The sequence below is a fragment of the Oxyura jamaicensis genome, chromosome 2, assembly GCF_011077185.1.
Source record: "Oxyura jamaicensis isolate SHBP4307 breed ruddy duck chromosome 2, BPBGC_Ojam_1.0, whole genome shotgun sequence".
Taxonomy (NCBI): Eukaryota; Metazoa; Chordata; class Aves; order Anseriformes; family Anatidae; genus Oxyura; species Oxyura jamaicensis.
Window position 1 is genome coordinate 153,145,771 of NC_048894.1, and position 18,803 is coordinate 153,164,573.

General features: G+C 38.1%; 1 protein-coding gene across 4 annotated transcripts in view; it reads right to left on the bottom strand.

Annotated features, from left to right (window-relative positions):
- Window positions 1-18,803, bottom strand: part of FAM135B (family with sequence similarity 135 member B) — a 200,597-nt gene that overhangs the window by 23,889 nt on the left and 157,905 nt on the right. For 3 of the 4 annotated variants that reach the window (XM_035318374.1, XM_035318372.1, XM_035318373.1), the window contains exons 8-9: window positions 6,426-6,579; window positions 3,334-3,383 (exon numbers count right to left, since the gene is read on the bottom strand). In XM_035318374.1, coding sequence (XP_035174265.1) covers window positions 3,334-3,383; window positions 6,426-6,579 — 204 coding nt within the window. The remainder of the gene's footprint in view (window positions 1-3,333; window positions 3,384-6,425; window positions 6,580-18,803) is intronic. The other variant, XM_035318375.1, reaches the window with a different exon arrangement.

An 18,803-nucleotide genomic window follows, 5' to 3' on the forward strand; every position in this document is an offset into this window, starting at 1 on the left:
AAAGAAAGAAAGAAAGAAAGAAAGAAAGAAAGAAAGAAAGAAAGAAAAGAAAAGAAAAAGAAAGAAAGAAAAGCAGATTCCAAACTACCCACCAGATGGTGCTGGATGCTCTGAAATAATAAATCATGGCCCCTTGTCTGCTCTCTGATTACAAAAGAAAAATCCTTCTCAGCCACGTCACACTAGAATGCCAGGTGGGTGATTAAAAACAAACAAACAAACAAGCAAACAAACAAAAAAAGGCAAAAAAGCACTGTGTCCTCAACACACGATGCAAACAGACATCACAGAGTCTGCTGTCGCTTCTGTCCCACACGGGGATGGGATGGGGCCTCCGGTGCTGCCGGCTGCAATTCTGCACTGAACCACCGCAGCCCAAGGAGTGCAGGTTAGCAGCAAAGTCTCTGCATACCGACCCCCCCAGTTTGACAATTTCCATAACAGACAGGCATGACATTTTACCGTCACTGGGTTGGCACAGAGGCGACCCAGTCTGCACCTATTCTTAGGGACCCTACCTGCCTCCATGAAACAGGTAATGCTTCCAGAAATACGCCATAAATAATAGCACAGGGATGCATTTTTTTTTTTTTTTTTTTTTTTTTTGGCTAGAATTGCAGTCTTGAAAGCCTGCTTATTGCTTGCACAGTTTATTATGCAGTTAATTTTCAGACCGGTGACACTGCAAACTAAGTCATGATTAAAAGCAAATTGTGTGAGACATAAACAGAGAAGATGCATGTGTGGATAATAACCAAGGGTATTGTCAGAGTTTACTTTATTTGGGTGCTATTCTGTTTTAATGATTTGTCCAAAATGTCACAAGCTCCGGTACCCATTCTGGTAGCAGAGAAAACATGCAGCTCAACAAAAGATACTCCCCATATATCATGCTTTGCAGAGTTAGGACACTTCTTTATTTCTGTACTCAATTTTATTTTTATTTGAAATTTAGCCAGCAAGCTACTTCTTACGTCAAAGAGTGAAAGCACAGTCTTCAAAGAACATGAATTGTTAATGTAAGCCATACTAGGACAAGGGGTATGATGGCTATTTTTCTAGTTTATTGATTCTTAACCTTTTGAACAGGAAGGAAAGAAGGAAGAAAAAAAAAAAAAAGGAATAGAGGAAGGAAAAGTGAGGAAGGAAGGAAGAGAGGAAAGAAGGAAGAGAGGAAGGGAGGAAGGGAGGAAGGGAGGAAGGGAGGAAGGGAGGAAGGGAGGAAGGAAGGGAGGAAGGAAGGGAGGAAGGAAGGGAGGAAGGAAGAAAGGAAGAAAGGAAGGAAGGAAGGAAGGAAGGAAGGAAGGAAGGAAGGAAGGAAGGAAATACCAACTGCTAATTGTGAGAATTTTGCTGCCACGTACAGAGCAAGAGCCCGGTAACCCTTGCAATGCAGGTTAATTCCCAAGGACTCTGTTCCTCAAAGCAAAGCCCAACAATTAAAATGATCACCAAATATGATTCTGGTTATTCTGCTCAAGTACTTGCTGCTGGGCTATTCATCATGACTGCACCTTTCAAACCCCACTCAGGGTATTCTGTTTTTAACAACACTGTTATGCAAAACACATTTAGAGGGCTTTTTGGAGGAATTATTTTTTGCTCAGTTGCCTACAAATTAATCACACAATTAAAAAAAAATATTGCCCTTCCATTTTCTCATTTTGAATATCTGCTGTGTCCTTGGGTTGAATACAAAAAAGGGTAAAACTCACTTTCTTCCCTTCTTTTGTTTTTATTTAATTTTAAAAACGGACCTGACTCTAGTAACACAGTGGTAATGGGAAACTAACCCCACAGGCTTCTCTGTATGGTTTTAATAGCATTTTCTTCCTTTATAAATGACTGCTCTTTGTATTTTCTGCTGAAGAGAAATGGTTTCAGTTCACATATTCCTAGAGGCAAAATACAGGGAGAGCTTTGCCAATACTCATCTGAACACCATACAGAGGTCCACACAACTTCTGCACGTACATTGCAGAGACGGTCAGTGCTGCCTCTAGGTCCCAACAATATTGTACAGGGTCTCAACATTTATGTCTTAAGAGTCTCTGCAAATTCACTGTCTTAATCATTAAATTATCATTAGAAATGTATGATTCCAGGATGCTAATGCCAAATACTTTTGTGTCATATAGGAAAACCATCGTTGTTTTTTTTTGTTTGGTTGGTTCGTTGGTTTTGTTCACCCAAAGCCATTCTAGCTGTTATGCTCTCCTATCTACTGCTACACTGTAACAGGCAGCTCCCAAAAAACAGTCAGGGCAACCTGGCTTCACTAATAAGGCCATGCAAAACAAGTCAAGAAGCTTTTTATGAGAACAAGAATTGGACAGGAATTAGAAAATACAAATATATATATATATAATAAATAATTAGAGCTGACATTTTCTGTTGTATGCCAAGCCAATTTGGAATTTGCTGGACACATAAAAAATAGGTCCTAAGGAGTCTCTGTTGAGTGTTATCTGACTCATATACACTTAAAGTTTCTAAATTTCTGCAATCGAGTTGAGCCCCATAATTTATGTTTCTCAAAATCAAATTTAAATGAAATCAAATTTATTTCAAAGTATTTAACTTATGACTTAAAATTAAGAAATTTGCCTGTTCAAACATTTTTCACACACAGCTGAGAAACATTAGCTTACCATTTGTAACTGTAGTGTAAATGTACTTGCACTTTGGTTTGGTTTCAAATTCCCTTCATTAACTGTTATTTTGCTATTCTTCCCTATGCTGTTTTCCTGCTAATAACCTGAGCAAATCAGAACAATTAGATCTCTGATTATAAAACATTTTCCCGCTGATCAACTGCCGTTTGCATTTCTTCCTGACAACCTTGATGACTTGCCTGTGTCTCACTTGAAGCCAACGCAGCAGAAATTCAAGACAGTAATTCAGTTGCACTGTGCCAAAATCACTTGTGTCTTCCCATGAGCCTCCCTACACACTTAGGTGTTTTTATTGAAAAAAAAAAAAAACAAATGTGGCTGCACAACCTGCCAAAAAATCTTTGCTCCTGTCAGCACAAAAGCTGTAATTGCAACCTATCCCCAAATCATTTTTTTTTTTGCATACTCTTGACACTCAGGGCTAGGATCACTGAAGGATCCTAAAGCAATCCAGGTGGTGGCTTGTTAGAAGTGACAGAAACATTATGTAAGTGAATAATCACAATTATGTGAAATTGTTGGTGAAAAAGAAACATTCAGCAAACTTTCTGCTGGCACCAAATTCCCTCTCTCCCCGCTCTGATAGATGATTGTACTGTTTCAGTGCACTTGAAAAATGGACTTGCGAAAAGCAGAACGATTCTGTTGAAGAAAATACCTGCAGCTCTGTACAAAGCTGAGATAACGTATCTTCCGTGGAAAGCTCTTCTAGGGAAAAAAAAAAAAAAAGAGAAAGAAACATATCAGTTTTGAGAACAGTAGGTGTGAAATGTTAAAGCTCTACTGCTTATTCACACAATGAATAGTCATTTGACATTCTTTGCCAATGGACAAGTTTCTGTTCGGATGTGGGCCCTCCACGATACACCTTGTACTTGAAGAGGTAGAGCTACAATTTCTGCTTATGCAGACCCAAACTAGTAAACCTGCACATGTTCTGGAAGGTTGTTAGGATGTAGAGGTCAGAATTCAAGGGCTTTTCATTGCCTACCCTCTCTCTTTTTAGAAGTTTGTTTATCAGGCTTTGGTGTTTATCACCTATATAAACACCTGAAGAGCCACGCTCTTTTCAGTGGTGCTCACTGGAAATGGGCACAAACTGGAACACAGGAGGTTCTGTCTAAACATCAGGAAGCACTTCTTTACAGTGCAGTGCCTGAGCACTGGTACAGGTTGCCCAGGGAGGTTGTGGAATATCCCCCCTTGGAGATCTTCAAAAGCCATGGTCCTGGGCAACCTGCCCTAGGTGTCCCTTCTTGAGTAGGAAGTTGGACCAGATGGCCTCCAGAGGTCCCTTCTAACCTCAACCATTCTGTGACTCGGTGATTCTGTGATTTATGGCCAATTCCTGACCTAAATGAAATATTATCTCACCATTGGAAAGTGTGAGCAAATGATGTACAATAAATATTTCTCCTTATCATGCTGCATGGGGCCACGTAATAAACGCCCTACATGTATGACTGGTATACAGACTGAGCATCTCTGTATCACCCTGTGGAATGCGAAGTACGTCACCACCCCTAGACCATGCAGCATTGCTTTGATATAACCGCGAGAGAATCCAGCATAGGGACACTCCACATTAAATGCACCACAAACTATAAAGCAGGGGAAGACATAAATCAACTCTCCAACTTTGACAGCCAGATTTTGCAATGTGGAACTTTCTAGTAGTATACAGAAAGAAACAAAGCAGAGAAAGCAAGCAACCAATCCCCTCCCCAATCCCCAAGGGATTCTTCTTATATAATACTGAGGAATTTAAGAGGACAGAGTGAGATGCATAAAACCTCAAAAAGATCTCTCCTCAGCTGGTAAAATGTGGGAAACAATAATTTCCACTTTTAACGTCTAAACTAGACTATTAATTTTTTATTATATTATTCAGGGGGCTAGCAAAAGGAATTCAGAAAGTCCGCAGAGGAGATTTATAGTCCCGTATTTATCTTAACTATCTTTAGAAATCCATGACAAGATTAATTTCACCAAATATAGATGTCTAAAACTGAATGAGTCATTTACATTCTTCTCCTGGTCAGTGGAAAAAAATGAGCAAGTACAAGGTGCAGTTCATGTCATCCTAAGGTAGAGATCACTACTTGTCAGATAACACTTTTTATTGTCCTAAATGGGCCTGTGTCTCCCCAGTGACTGTAAGGACACTCTGGGCAACTGTCTCATATAAAAACTGGCTTGATATTCATCATCCTGGGTAAATCTTACACCCCATGATTTTTCTGTGCTTTGCAACAGGCCTCAGAAGGCTAGCCTTAAAATCAAATCTTCAGTAGATTGTCAGGCTGTGAATAAAATGATGCAAAGAGTGCTCTGCTCAAGCAGCTAAAAAGGCTATTTGCATTTAGCAAATTTGCATGTATTACAACAAGTACATTTGCAAATTAAGTGCCTGCTTCAGTACTAGTAGTCATTTGAAAACTAAGTCAATTGTATTCAGAAAGCCAATGTGTGCATATCTGGGGATGTTCTTCAGTTGTGGTCAACCAACCATATATAATTCTGCCATCTCCCAGTCTATAAGCCTGTCCAGGTAAAACACAAATCATCTAAAAATGTGCCTGATAACCAAGATGCCTGAAGCACGGGTTTTTTTGCATGTTGGATTCTGTTTGACAGCTCATAAATTGCAAATAAAAATACTGTACATTTTTTTTTTTTTTCCTCAGAAATGAATTGAATAACACAGTATGTGCTCTTCCCATCCCATGAGTTTCAGGTTTCCCGTGAGTAGAAATATATATCAGGGAACAAAACATAAAGTGGAAAATAGAAGCTATCAAGCTCATAAGTCTGTACAGAATAATGTATTATATTTGAAAGTGCTTGTAGTACCTATACAGTAAAAAAGGAGAATGATTTTATCCTCCCTTTTTTAAATCTGCTGCCCAATGCTATCAATTCTCTTAATATAATTATCTCTGAAATACAACAAATTGCTAACTTAGAAAAAATGTGCATTCAGATGTACAATGAGACAAAAACACAGATGAGAGAGACACATGCCTTAAATTCAGAGAAACAGGTGGGAGAGCAGGAATTAGTCAGGGATGCTCCTCATTTTCACAGGAGCTCATGCTGTCATTACAAACATGACTAAACACAAATTACTGAGCTCTGTCCTGCAAATCCAGCCAGACAGCCCTTCTATGTTGGACCCAATAGGCCTGACCAGTTAAAAATGTTTCTGCCAAAAAAACTAGAAAATCTATTTAAACAAATGAATTAGGAAGAACAGCAGAACGATTTTAAAGAGCAAGATGTAATTATAATATGGGCAGAGAAGTGCATTGCAAAGCATAACGGAGGGAGCACATTTCAAAAACATTCATATCACCTTTCAGATTTTTGTTTTCAGTTTTAAAAAAACACCTTTGGTTGAGATTAAAAATTACTAGAGTCTTCACTAGATCTCATGGTGATTTTGAACTGGAAGTTAAAATCTTCAAAAAGCAATGGAGTCCAAATATCATTCAGAGGCAAGTATTCTGAGAAATTTATCAGAACATTTTACCCTTCTACACATCAGGCAACCTTCAGTTTCTATAAAAGGATTTTCATAAGCAGAGAAAGCATTAGTATTTAACAGTGTGCCAAAATAAACACTCATCAGGAAGGAGGGAGAAAAATCCTCTAGAATCTCTACACAGCTCAAGAATTTTAGTACTAAAAAATGTATTGAAAACACAGCAATAGTCTATATTCAGTGATTTAAAATGTCTGTTCTCTTACCCAACTTCAGCTGTGGTAAATCAGGAATCTCCTTCATTATGAGGGTGTAGTACATGTGAAGTCCTCTTTGAGCATTCAAGAGCAGAAGACAGAGGTCCTTATGCCATTTGTATGCATGCTGCATGCAGTTTTCAGATGGGACATAAAAGCTGCCCTGTGTAACAAAAGTATCAAGAAGAGAAAAATACAGAGATTACAATTATTGCTCTCCATTTGTCCTATAAATTTCCACAAAAATCTGAATGTGGTCAGTCTTTCACTTCTAACAAAGCATTTGGCACCCAGATCTATTTCTAGCCATATAACATAAGGCTATCTCATTCTCTGTGTGTGCTTTGCCCAAACCATATCAAAACTATTAGGTCCCAGGAATTCTGTCACATATAAACTAAAACTAAAATGAAGACAGAATAAGTCTTATTAGTTGATAGGATGGCAATACCATCTGCATTTTTTCACTAATATGAATTATTCTGTCCTCCAGGATCAACAGCAGGTTTATTACCTCTCTTGTGGGACGAGATGTCATTGGAAAGACCACAGCACATTTATACAAAAATGTCCCTAACTTCTTTACATTTAGAACATAAACTGAGTTTACAAGAAGGCATTGTAGATCAAAAGTTTTCAGTTCCATCAAAAGTACCGCTTCTAGAAAGAATTTATATTTGGACTTTGTACTGTACTTTAAAATAAAACTGTTTCTTAAACTGTGCTTTTGTGGCCAGGATTTAAAGGAGAGTTCCAAGTAATATTATGACAACCATCAGTAGTAGCTTTTTAGTGTTTTCCATCAGATCATGGAACTGCTATCCTCTTTCAGTTTCTGGAAATGGTGGAGCAGAAAGGTCTGTGAGCACTTGCAGTCAGTGACTATAGCTGGTTCTCGATCCCCCACTGACTCTAGTCACGGGGTGGGGTGTGATGGTGTATTCCCCCACACCCTGTGCTTTCACCCAGGATCCTGCTCAAGTGATAACCACCAGTGGGGGTCATGATGGCTGCATCCATCTCATATTGGACTCTGCAGAGACAGATAACACAATAGCCAAGGGCTAATTGAGCCTCTGCCAACCAAAATATGGCTGGTATGCAAATATAACTGTGAGTCAATTATCTTACCCCATAAACATGTAGAGAGCATGTTGAGCTCTCCTGCATGTCAGTGGGCTGTATGCCAGGATCTCCCCTTGAGTAGGGGCACCTCTCAAGGTTACTCCTTGAGGCTGAGAGATTCCTCACCTATGACATATCCTCAGTAAGGGACCAATATCTTGCTGAAAATCTGCACACTTTGCTAAATTGCATCTCAGATTGATTTTGCACATAGTCCTTTAGACATAAACTGTTGACCAAGTCTGGGACTAAGATTGGATCCAGCCAAACACAGACTCCCCTGAGAAGGAGTTTAGAAAGCAAACGGGTCCATTCTGAACCTCATGACTCAATGGGAGTGTCTCCTTGGTAATTTCATCTGACCCTGTCCTCTATGCAGCAAATAACCGAGGGTACCTTGCCATTGAGTCTTGCTAAACCACTGTCTTATTTACCATAAACTTCATTAAATCACCATCTTATATCAATAAAACACATTGCTGCTTCTCTCTTACAAGTGAAGTGCATCACTCATCCACAACACCCACACAGGATTAACTGGTCTGATTTGCATGAAGAGCAAGGGTTATGAAGACACATCGAGAAAGACAGCAAAGTATGCTTTCCTTGAACTTTATGAAACATTAGGTAAATTGAGCATACATCTAGATACGCATTTTAAAACATATAAGCTGTACAAAGGCACCAGGACTGGGTCTGCCTATGGAGAAACATGAACAATTTGCAACTTATTCCACTGCTGATCATTTATGGGGTAAAAATACAATTCCTATATACCCTGCTAGGTATTGATTGTCTTTATGGACACTAAGTAATGGGTTCTTATTAAGCCAACATCCCCAGTAGCTATGTGCCTCCAGGAAGAACAGTGAAGATTCCAACTACATGTCAGTGCACCTCCTTTGTTTTTCTCCCTTTGAGTCCCCCCAATAAAGACTGCATTTCATGGCTTTTTAGCTTGAGCTGGGATGTGTTCCTCAACTTTCTTCTGTAAAACGTCAAGACGTTAACTCGTGTTCTGTGGTTGACACAATGGGGTCTGCTCAGCTTGGCCCCTTAGAGAAATGGCTAACAATAATTGACTGAGTTGGTTGTTCTTGGAAGGCTGCAAAACCTCCAGCCTCAGCATGAATCTATATTTTACTCTCACCATGGAAAACACACAAAAAAAGGCATCATAGAGAAAGGCTGCTGGGAATAATAGAAAATCTGATGTGGATTGATACATAATGTCACAAAAAAAAATGTCCTGTTTTATAATCCGTTGCCAAATTTTAAGCAGAAATTGCTCTGGAATTTAAATGCTACACTGACAAGCAGAAGGAACAATGGGAGATAATTTCATAGTTCATACCAGTACTATAACACAGTATTGTTGAGGAAGTCTAAATTTTGATAGGTCTATTTTCAGCCTTTCTTGTCATAAATTGTTGTTTAAAACTAAAATGAAAAAGTAATAAGAAAGCAGAACTGCAGGTGGGCTCAAAAATGTGTGAACTAAAGACACTGAAAATCCTTATTAATTAGCTGTTTTAAATCCATTAGTGTTTGCCTAATAGTCATGTAGTGCTTTTTAAATTTTCTGAATTAATAAAATTTCTTAGAGATCAGATGGATCTGTTTGCAGAGCATGGGAGTTTAGGAAAATATACTTTGCAAAGATTTACACAGTATTAAAACACAGAATGGGGAAAGAACTGCTATTAAAAATAGTTCTCAATGTTATATGTTAGCAATAGAACTAGATCATTATTGTAGAAATATTAAATAATTTAGGTCTGAAGGGACCTTCTAGTCTAACTGCCTGCTTAAAACAGTTATGATCAGATCAGACTGCTCAGTGTTGTGTCCTGATGGGTCTTGAACATTTCCAGTGAGGCAGATTTTACCACCTCTCTGAGCAACTTGTTCCAGTGTTTAACCATCTTCACAGAGCTGTTTTGGGGACAGTTGGCCACTGATATGCTCTACTGACTTGGGTTTCTTCATCCCAGATGCAAGATTTTGTATTTAGTTTTGGTTATCTTCATGAGGTACCTACTGCTCCATTTCTCCAGCCTGTTGAGGACACCCCGAGTAGCAGACCTTTTTGCCCTCCACCGTAGTGACTGTTCCTTCCAACTTGGTTTCATCCAGCTTGGTAATGGGCTGTTCTTATGGTCTGAGGAGTTTGCTCTTGAAGATTAAACAGCACTCTCGGTCCTCATTTGCCCTCCAGGGTAGTTCCCCAAGGGATCCAGCCAAGAAAGTGAACGGGCCAAAAACTGATCTTCTGAAGGCTTGTAATTCTGCTGTTTAACTTGCTCACTTCTCTCAGGATATTAAACTCCATAGTCGTATAGTTGTGGCAGACAAGGCTGCCCTTAATAGGCATGAGAAGAGGCAAGTGCCAGGCCTAATTCTTATGCATCAGACTTGAAGTGTGACTCTGTGATAATCATTTGTCCCATACATTCACTGGTGATGCTGACATAGGCTATTTGCATCCTCCAGTGACCACTTTTCAGGGTTGCAGCCAAGACTTGCCATTTTTGGCAGCACGGTTATACGCACCTGAGAGCTTGAAATGTATCAGCTTGTAAGAAGGACTGCAATTTTACTTTCTCTTTTGTAGACAGAAGTATGAGAAGAATTTACCTGTCCACTTCTGATCATTTCTGTCAGTTAATTCTACGGACTTACTTAGGATTTCAGGAAATAAATTAGATTAGTGTGAATCCAAAATTCTATTTAAAAGGTCAGATATTTCTGAAGATCCTCTAACATTAAGTCCCAGACCAATTAGTTACAGAGACACAGCAAAAGCAGCAGGCATCTGGAGTCACTGCCATAGTAATCTGTGACATGAATAGTATAAATGTCAACCTAAATTCATTTATTTATTAAAGACATTTCTAGTAATTGTCATTTTGGGAGAGGAAGCGTATACATGAATAGCAAGAGTGTATGTATGGTGGAATAAGTTGTTTCTATATTAATAGAGAAAAGCTACCTCCATATTAATCATTTCTGAGCTCTAGGGTCCTGTGAAATCAAAAGAAAGAGCAGAACCTTTGCCACCATTTCAGCCATACTCTATATAATTCAGTCTGGATCCTCCTTTCAGTAAAGGAGTTGTTTTCAGATGGAAGAAACATGGTTAGCAAGCAGTGCAGTCCTCCAATGAAGTGAATAAAGTGTTGGCTTTCTACATATGCAGGATGATACTGATGATACACAAGCTGCTGCTTCTGCTTCCTCCTTCATGGAGCACTATCTTCTAATACGAAGCAGTATGGTGAAGAAAAAACTAACCTGGAGTATTTCTCACAGAAATAAAGCTCCAGTTTTATACCTTCCATTTGAAGAGAAAACATATAAGGAGAAACACTGTCAAATATCTTCACTGAAAGCAGACAAAATTAAGAAAGTCCTGGGCTCACAGAGAAGGACTCACACAAGCAAACACAGATATGCATTTCTGAGCTACAACCGCTTTTGAGAGATGGAGAACTGATGAAGAAAAATGCATTGCTGGGGAATTATTGTTTTTATGACTAAAATGACATCTAAAATCAGGGAATTTAATTGTGGCCATTTCTTCTCATTAAATGAAGGAAACATAGGACAACTGGTGACATATTCTACACTGCAGAGACATATAATTAGGAGCACTGAATAAGACCTCAACAGACGAGTCAAATTTCCTGTCCATTGCTGTGCATTAAAGTGTATTTCTTCAAATTACTGTAAGATATTGATAATATACATGAGTGGGTAGAGGCCCGAAGAGGTTACTCCCAGATCTCCTTTCTCTTCCTGTCACAGTTCTCTCCAGGAGGAATATCTGTGCTGAAGAAAGGTGCTGTGCTCTCAGAATACCTTTGCATGGGAGGAATAGTAGTACTACACAGTTGAAACTCAAGGCCATGCCAAACAGGTACAGCCTAGGCCATGCTGTGCATTAGTAAGAGGCCATATCATTAAGCTGGAGCATTTTGGTGCAACTCCATTAAGTGGCAACTGACTTCAAAATCCTGTTGTTTAATGGGAACATCCATCCCAATTTGACAAATCATCATCTCAAGGTGGAAAGTGACCATAATGGAAAAAAAACACCAAGTTCCAAATCCCTGGTCCTTCAACGACTTCACAAAACTGCTTGGAAAGTTGTCACACTCACAGAGGAGGCAGAGCAGGACATAAGAGAGATTATTAAACCCACCTCAGGGACAGTTTAGCTAACATGAGCTAAGGTCTGTGCATCGTCGTCTGCTGGGGACCCAAGCATGGCAGGCATCTGTCAGATGAGGCCATTATAAACTGCTGCAGCTAAACCAGCCTATCCGACACTGTTCAGTAAGCTGAGGGATGTCAGGAAATGCTCTCCGTTGAGATGGTCTGAAGACTGCATACCTCCCACATTCTCTATGTGAATTACCTTTTCGTCTGTGCCATTTAGGTGGTCCACTGTTTGCTAGGTTATTGCCTGGAAGAGGGCTCCACACTATAGCACTAACAAATCAAGTTTAGTAGCACACATGGTACATGTTATTCTAAGGAAAAACAGTGATGCAAAAATAAGTCAGGAAAAGCACTAGCTTTGACCCATTAAATCTACATTTAAACTACAAAGTGCTCAGAACTCTGGGCTTCTTGGATAGGGAGGACAGACATCTTTTTTTTTTGAAAGGGTTTACTTCTGGTTAAGATGCAGCTCATATTAAAACAAATACTGAAGCTAACAATCCCAGCTTGCCCAAAGCATGATGACTTCACTGAGCTTGTAAAATCCATCGTGAAATTACACGTTAGCTTCCTTGGCAATCACATTTTAAATTAATTCCTTTGGCCTACTGTTATTCTAATCTCATTAGTTTGTAGTTAAGGACAGATTTTTCTTTGCTAGTTGCAAAATACATCTGTGCTGTCTTCCTTTTCCAAGACCCTTTCTGTCTGTAATAGTAGACTGTATTCTGGCTTTTGCCCTTTTCTGCTTCTGAAAACTTTGGGAGCAAATGACTGCCTGACAAATCTTCACTTCAAGACTTACCACCTAAAGGTACTTTGCTAGCAGTGGTGGATGATGATAAAGAAGCTACTAGTACTGACAGCAGAGAAAAGTATGACTTCTATTGTGCCAACAGCATCAGAGGCAAAACAGATCAAGAAAGCCAAGAGATGATCGAAAAAGAGGCAGTCAGGAAAACAACACAAAGAACTGCAAATAATGGTTATAATTCCAGTCTAGAATGATTTGCTTTAAGAGTTATTTTTCCTGTTATGTGTGAAAATACATCAGCTGTATTGATAAAAAAAGGAATAAAGTTGTCCCGTTGATTGCCAATATCTTTTTGATGAACACTCACATTGAGTCCTGTGTGCAGTTTTGGGCTCCACAGTTTAGGAAGGATATAAAACTATTAGAGAGCGTCCAAAGGAGGGCAACAAAGATGGTGTAGGGTCTGGAGGGTGAGACATGGCTGAGGTCACTTGTTTTGTTCAGCTTAGATGAAAGAAGGCTGAGGGTTGACCTCACTGCAGACTACAGTTTCCTCAAGAGGGAAATCAGGGCAGGAGGCACTGATCTCTCCTCTCTGCTGACCAGCAATAGGACCCGAGGGAACAGCATGGAGCTGTGACAGGGGAGGTTCAGGCTGGATGTTAGGAAAAGGTTCTGCACCAAGAAGACAGTTGGGCACCAGGACAGGCTCCTCTGGGCAGTGGTAACAGCACCAAGCCTGCTGGAGTTCAAGAAGTCTTTGGAGAATGCTCTCAGGCATAGAGTTTGATTTTTGGGTGGTTTGTAGTGGCAGTAAATATAAAATACTTCCTAGCTCCTTGTTTATTAGTTGTGAAATAGAAAAAACATTTTCCTAAAAGATCAGTTGAGCACCTAGGTGTACACATGATATCAGAAAGGATATATCACTTATGTACGTTTGCAGGGTGCAAAGAACCATGTACATATAGCCTTAATCTGTCCTTTTCGCAGTTAACTGATCATGATCATAGAATTATAGAACATGAATGTGGTGACATAAAGAAAAACCTAGTCAAATGTCAGATTAAAAAAGAAACAAACAAAAAAACCCAAACCTGCTAAGTGCTTTGCAAATGCAAAGGCTTCTGATCAATCTGACCATGTTCTGCAAAGCTAGATCCTGACACTGGACTCTCACTGTCCTTTGTCCATCTGTCCGCTAAGTATTTCTTCTAGGGTTTATCCAGCCAAGTAATATAGCCTATAAAAAACAACTCCCAAACAAACAAAACATTCTTGACAACTTCCCTGCTAAATATATTCAAATAAATCACCCTTTAAAATGAATGTGTCCTGTGTAATGTTCTTTTCAGTCAACAGATTTCTCCTATAATTAGAGTGTATTACTTTATAAATGTACTTTTCCTTTATAACAAGAGAAGGGAAAATTACTTGAGAAAAACAAACACAAATTAAATAAGGTTCATGCCAATTCATTACTGTAATGCAGAGAACAATTTGTGAATATCCACTTCCAGTGTACCAAATCCACCTAATATCAAAAGACACCGATTGGATTTTACACTCTGTTATATACACTAAGTTGTATTTCTTTTGTATTAATTTCACAAAATATGTTAACTGTGAAAAGTTCAACAATAGCACTAGCAGCTGGTAAATTAGACCCTTTATATTTAATCTAATTCAAAACAGCATTTTGTAATTTAGATTCAAATTCAAATTGCTTTTCAAGAATTTTGAGATACTAAAAAGCCATTGCAGACTAATTAGACGACTTTGGCAGTCTCCAGCAGTTTTTCATTAGCAGACAGTATTAGTCCACCTTGCCTATTTCTGGCCAAGATCGAGATATCTGCTTGGAACAGGGAAAGAAAAGTCAGCACCCCAAGATGAATGTAGTCTTTGAGGGCATAGTGTCGGCATCTTCACACCCATATTTGTCACATAGAGTATTATTTTTGGTCTAGCTTCAAAACTACTGAGAAAAGAGATTTTGCATTTCTACTCTGGAGACTGTTTTTTAAGATAGGACATCTCCTGTCAGCGCATGGTTTGAACAAAAATGATAGGCAATGGCTTGAGATCATACATTATGTTTACACCTCATTATTATGTTTGTAAAAAAGAAGGGAATAAAAGGTGATTTCTGGTCATTAGGGATATGGCTGAAATATATGGACAGAAGCACACTTTCGTGTTCAAGGAAATACAAGACAAAGAGAGATATTCATACTGTATAATTAAAACAAAACAAAAATTAAACAATTTAAAAAATCATAAAGTTAAGCAACAGGAAGGGAACTAGGAGTTATATTACACAACGTGTCAGTTATATTATTGCTGTCAATTGTTTCACAAACATTTATATGTCCAAAGTGTTTGTTAAAAAACAAAAGCCTAATTTATGAGGCACTTTGCATCAGCTAACACTTCTGTGGGAATCCAATCTCCTGAACAGAGAAATTGGTTGCCATCTAAATGGTGACAGGAGTCTCCATTGCAAGATTCCTTACGGTGATCCTCAGCTGGATCAGATGAGACTCCCCAGACTGTTCTGTCGAATTCCTGTATCTCATTGGGCCATGATCCTGTGTGACCACTCCAGCATGTGCATGACCCATCTTTATTGTGTCTTAAAGCATATACAAAGTATATATACAAAGTACTGCCTGAAATTGCCACCTACATTGCTCCTCCACCACCAAGTCAAATGCTGCTTCAAAGTGGCGCTGCTTTCTCTCACACTGATCGTTGTCTCATTCATGCAGATAATAAGATGAGGAGTTCTTGGACCTCCAGTGTATTAAAGCCTAAGTGTTTCGGGCATCCATGCAGTCACAGTCACACCATACTACCCCATACTACATTATAGGGTGAACTTGAAACTTGATCTTCATCCTTCTATCACACTTATCACTTAAATTCATACCTCTTGCCAGCAATTGTAAAAAAAAAAGAAAAAAAAAAGAAAAAAAAAAAAAAGCTTAGAAATGCTTTCAGAAGCATAATTGTAAATTCCAAAAACATATGAAATAATAATAAGTAAAAAACATTACTTCTGAAAAAAAAAAAAAAAAAAAAAAAGTCTGCTATATCGACTACTCCTCCAAAAAGACAGTAAGGAAACACAGATTTACCAAATGACTAAAATTATTTTAGTTTTTCATTTCTGCTGACCTTCCTTTCTCCCCCTCCTTCAATATTCTTCTTTTTTTATTTCTTTCTGGGAAACCAATATTACACTCACTGAGAAAGAACTTCATTTTCACTTGAACTGACACACATGGCTATGCATGCTGAGGGAGAAGTGATATCCCTGTTAATTAAATCAGTGTTGGGAATGAAAAATGTAAAATTCCCACAGCTTCAGCAGAGTGCCTCATCAATGAACCAGTGGTGGGAGGAGGGCAAGTTCTTATCCCGTTTAACAAAACTGGTTGCTTGTCAAAATTACTTTTGTCTTGAGTATTGTGTAAATATGCTAAACTGAACTCCAAGAAAAGACCAAAGATACAGGGGAAGGCCTTCTCCTGAGCCTCAAAGAGGTTCTTATGGCAGGAATTAAATTCAAAAGGGAAAAAAAGAACCTCAATCAATTAAAATGAAGCAGTTTTAATGAAAATGTTTCATGGAAAAAAAATATATATACACACATAAAAAACTATACATATATACAAATTTATGCATACATGTATATTTACACTTCCATTCAGCTATGGAAAACAACAGCAACAACAAAAAGAAATGTCTTCCTCATTCATTCACTCATCAATAAACATTTCGTAGATTCCTGTGCCAGAGAGTGAAGAAAATATTGGCAAATTCAAGAGCATTTCATAGGTCAAAGGCATGAACGTCTATAGTGACCAGCTTGCGGATGCTCTAGTGAGATAATGTTTTTTCTTTGCCTGTTTTCCTCAGCAAACACAGCATATTCAATCAGGCTGTCTGTGTATGTCAGTATGACAGTGCTTCCAGAAATTTTTCTACGTGGTGGCTGAATTTAGCCTTCTTTGAGAGATAGGAAGACATTTCCAATATGTTAAGTGCCTAAAGCATAGTGAAAATGGGCAGCAAGAGTGGAAAAGGGATTTAAAATACGGGTCTAACAGAAAGACTTTAGGCTATAAATAAAGAGCACGATACACAAAACTTGATTCTATCTGGGGGAGAAATCTGTTATGAAAGAAAATGTTGGTTGGTATTTCATAATATAAGGTATAATATGACAATTATATTAACTCCTAAAAGTTAGGGTTACTTTCCAAAACCACTGGGGTGACAGTAGAGTAGAAAAATTATTTAAGATTGGAGTCAGGCTTAATGATAATTTACACTTTGTACAAAAGCTAGTGTGAAGTATTTAACTTGAGACCCTTGAAAAATAGGAATCATCAGGCTTGAAAAAGAGCCATCATCTGAACAGGTACAAGAGAATTATCCTGGTCAGCTCTAACAGTTGCATCTCAAGGTTTCAATATTACAAGACACTGAAAAAACACAAGCTGTAGTTTCTCAGTTAAGAATGGCTGAGAAAATAAATGGCTGAGAAAGTTGAAGTGTCCAAGAATGTGTTTGATAGGAAAATTTCCACCTAAAAAATATCCTTCTAGCAAAAGAAAAATGCAACAAAGATCACATTGATTTCCAATAAAGTTTTTTCTAGGAAAAAAATAAAATAAAAAGGTAAAACCCTGACAAAGTTCCAAATGCCTAATTTTGACACTCTAAAAGCAAAACATTTTGATTTTTTCATTACAAATAAAGCCTCTGGCTACTTTTTATGCTTTCCTTTTTATTTTTGTCAAAATCATATTAAAATTGTAGGATATCGTACAGTTTAAAGGTGCAAAGCAATACGAAAATTGTTCTATGCAAAGGTCTCTTCCTTGTGTTTTTTTTTTTTTAGATTTTTCTTTTACAGGACATTTTATAATTTTTGAATATTATTTCAAGAGAAATGAAACCAAATTCTGAAGTCTCCTCAGCTTGTCTCAAATCTATTTCTTGTATCACCTTGAAACTAAACCTAAGCAGACTGCCTAAGTCGAGTTACATCCTAACATATCTTCAGCAGTGTTACAATGGCTTTTCATGTAAAGACATACAAAGAAGTCTTTAAAAATTATGCCGATGATGAATAAGGAAAAAAAAAAAAAAATGTTTCCTCCACCTGAACTCTAAGTTTATACATCACTTTGGATAAAATGGAAGCCATAAAATAATTTTCTAGCAGTAAATTAAGCACTGGAGAAGACATCTTATGAAAGCTAGAGCAGGTGTCTGACAAGAGGCATACTTCTTCCAAGAAGAGCACTGAATCATCTGGCACAAGAAAAGTCATATGCCTTCCTTTCCCTCCATTAGACATATGTATGAAAATGACACATATTAATCCATATCTTCATCTTGTAGGTATTACGAGTCTGGTTTAGGGAACACTCACAAAGCTTTCTGAAGTATTCTTTGGCTAAGGGATGGTACAGAAGTACTGAATAATTATTTTATGAGAAAAAGCTGTGGTTGATTTTTCAAACAATGTGAACATAAACGCTTAAGCCAAGAGAAAGAGAGAGAGAGTTTAGATAGACAGTGATATAGATGTGTGTGTATATATATATATAAAGCTGACTTCTATATGTAATTCCAAATTTAATATTTATAAATATTCACAAACACACACATATATATGGTGTGAATGCAGACCTCCTAAGCAAAATAACACAGTGCAGGCATCAAAAAGGACCTTAGTACCTTGTCCCTTCTGATTAAATAGAGTCCATGCTGTTTACCAACAGATAAGGACAGCAAATCTACTCCTGTTGCTGTGATCAAACAAGGACCCCTGAGCTGAATAACTGCCTTGTTTTAACACATCACTGCAGGCAGCAAACAAAATCAGTAAGGTTTTAAAAGGAAACTTGTTAGCATATTTTTTGTCTCTCCTACACGTTATGTACACACTCACGCATAGAAGAGAGACCATTCAATGGCATAATGAAATTGTACCATTAGAAATCACATTAAGGACAACAGAAAGTATCAGAAATGTTTTGACACAACTTTTACACATAGCAGGAGGGAAGGACACGTCCAGCTGCTGCTCTGGCTACAGTGGAGATGGTCTTATGCTATATACTCATGCAGCGTCTGGTGAAGGAATTTTGCCCTTTGCACCACTACCACGTACTGCTTGATATGAAATGAATAAGTGTACCCTAATATTTTATAGTATTGGAGTGCTTTTGTTTTGAAAAGATTAAAATTAGTTACCTAGG